Raw genomic sequence first — 2,833 nt, 5'->3', positions numbered from 1 at the left:
TTTTCCTTTCCAAAATTCATTGGATATTATAACTCTGTTCATACTTTACATGACAGAGATTTTCAGGAAATGTATGAGATATATATATATATATATATATATGGATATATATATCAGGACTTAATGAAGTATCTCGTAACTTCATTATTTATAATGATATTTCAAAAATTGAATCTATTCAAGTCTTATCTTGTAGTCTCATCTGGGTGATGAACTTTGAAACTGATTATAACTTGAACGGTGGTAGTTCAAGTAGTATTTGGATATAAAGTATATTGGAGTATCTTGTAACTTCATTTTTTTTAAACTTATATCTAGTAAATGATTATCTTATGCATGACAAAGATTTTCAGAAAAACGTTGAGACAAGGTTAGATATATGAGATCACCTTGCAACGGTATTTTTATACAGTTATACACTGGAACTCTGTGTGTATTATGCATGGAAGAGGACTTCCAAGATTTTGAAAAGTATATAGGTATATATACTGAATATTTTGCGACTTCATCGCATTAAGATATCAACTTGGTTCATTTCTTTTGACCAAGACTTTCATGAGTACTATGAGAAGGCTCATATATTGTTAATCATTATACATATTATTTTGGTGGGCTTGCTGCTCACCCTTGCTTTCTTCTTTCATCACACAACATCAGATAGATAAGATGAACCGGACCAAGCTCCCGATTCGCAAGAGGTTAGGAGACGTTCCGCAGTTTTCTAGAAGCACTGATGCCGCCGTAGCTGAGGTAGGAACTACCAATAGGCTAGGCTTTCAACTTCTGATGTACCAGATTTATGTATATTTATGAATAGTAATAATGGCAAAGAAATGTAAATTTATTCAGAAAACCTTTTAAGGCGTATTGGCATATAATTGTGGAACAAAATGACTTGTGTTATTTTTTTGAGTATTCATCTCTGAGACTATAACTTGGGGGGTGTGTGTGTATATTGTGGGGTCACAGTAAAGAGTAGTTGATTGTTTAATAAGATTGGGTGTTGTTAAGGGAAGTGGAACTCGTGACGACCCGGATCCCCGACCCCGGATCTGGGGGTGTTACAACCAGGGAGGAAGATTGTAAGTCACCAATATGACTGGCCAGAAACTATATCTATTAGATAGGCCATTATTGTGCGGGTTTACACCATCCACCGATAAAGCCAAGCGAAGGTTTCTCGGTTCACTACCAAAGGATGGCCACCTATAATCTATATTTTTCCAAGATGGAGAGTCGGCTGGATGTCGCATTTTACCATCTTGTGTCCGCTGTTGCGCATGCCAACACATTAGTTTAACGGTGGAAGGAGATTTAAATATACGTTTAAATCTAGAAATTATTGGAAAATACCACATGACTTTGGCTGGAAGATTAATCCTCTCTTCACCTTTCTTTGTCAACTTCCACCGAGAATGTCGACACTTAGGACACTTGGTTGCATCAGCATGTACACCCCTGTACAGTACACAGTCATTCGGACATGAATGGAACTTTATATACTCTAGACCTAAATTGGAGAGGGTTTTTTTTGCTTCATATGCATTACTAGGTAACACATTATCTTTGGGAAGTAGAGACCCAACAGAAGAAAGGAGGTCAGTGAAGGCACTATCGGTAATACCAAACCTAGATTTCCAGTTATGCAACTTCAATATCGACTCTAACTTAGTACAGTCACTACCCTCATATAGAGGTTGCTCAGCATCGGCTACGAACCTCCTAAACTGATATGAATCATTATTATATTGACTCGAGTTATATGCCGCTTCACAAACATCAACAGTTTCCGAAGCAGCGACATGCTCCTGATCTTGCTCTGACGCTTCATCAGAGGCTTGCTCAGGAGGTGGGTCTGGAGCTTGCTCTTCAGGTGGACAACTAGCACTTGAAGATTTAGGACCCGTAGAAGCAGTCTCCCCGTGCCAAACCCAATGCACATAACCTAGACAAAAGCCATTGTCATAGATATGGCCCCTGATTGTTTTTATAGAGAATTTTTTAAAATTGGCGCATCGTCCACAAGGGCAAGGAATTTTGTTACGATCTTCAGAATTTTCTTCAGCATATATCAAGAAGTTTTCCACCCCCATTTCAAATGCTAAAGAATCCCTATCTTGCAAAATCCATGTCTTATCCATCAAATTTCCCTACCTGATAGCCACTATAAATATTAAAAATCCAACACATACCTATTTATAATTATTTAATAAAAGGCATATCGAATTTGTGTTGGTTACTGTAGGGATTAATTATATAAACTTAGAAAGGAGTAAATACCTTGATATCCTAATAATTTATAGTACTAATTCATTACTCTAAGATCCTATACATATACCCAATTAATTACAAAACTAGACTAAATTTATAAACTAGACTAAATTAAACCAAGATAATTAAAACAAATTAAACCAAGATATTTGAAAATATCACATAATTAAAAACCAATAATTCCAACATTCACAGCCCAGACAATTGTTAAATTTCCTTCACATAAATAAAACTCAGTGAGAACTTGAGTATTGAAACAAATTCAGCCCATAAATAAATAAATTAAAATTATCTGTTACTTGTATCTGTGAGAAGGATAATTATACAAAACAATTACTATAATACAACACAAGTAACAGATAGTTCATATCAGGAATGCAGAGACTTGTTCATATCAGAGAAATGACTATCATACAAAACAAGAAATGCAGAGACTTGTTCATATCTGAGACCTGTTCAAATGCAGCCCCAAACCCCCCCCCCCAAAACACACTAATATGTATGAACAACCCCCAGAAAACACATAATTAAAAACAGAACAGAAACATTTACATTTACATCA

The 2,833-nt window shown here is 35.7% G+C and overlaps 1 protein-coding gene across 1 annotated transcript; it reads right to left on the bottom strand.

The window, feature by feature from the left end:
• Positions 1 to 1,061: 1,061 nt before the first annotated feature.
• Positions 1,062 to 2,141, bottom strand: LOC141695483 (uncharacterized). The gene has a single exon (XM_074499725.1). It carries the CDS (start codon positions 2,139 to 2,141, stop codon positions 1,062 to 1,064), a length of 1,080 nt encoding a protein of 359 aa, XP_074355826.1.
• Between the last annotated feature and the right edge of the window lie 692 nt (positions 2,142 to 2,833).

This window comes from Apium graveolens, chromosome 11 (genome assembly GCF_009905375.1).
Source record: "Apium graveolens cultivar Ventura chromosome 11, ASM990537v1, whole genome shotgun sequence".
Classification (NCBI taxonomy): Eukaryota; Viridiplantae; Streptophyta; class Magnoliopsida; order Apiales; family Apiaceae; genus Apium; species Apium graveolens.
Note: the sequence above shows the minus strand (reverse complement) of the source record. Positions and strands in the feature narration are given on the sequence as shown.

Bases quoted from the DNA above. Each gene is read 5' to 3' on its own strand.
- LOC141695483 (XM_074499725.1), bottom strand. From the start codon at position 2,141: ATGGATAAGACATGGATTTTGCAAGATAGGGATTCTTTAGCATTTGAA.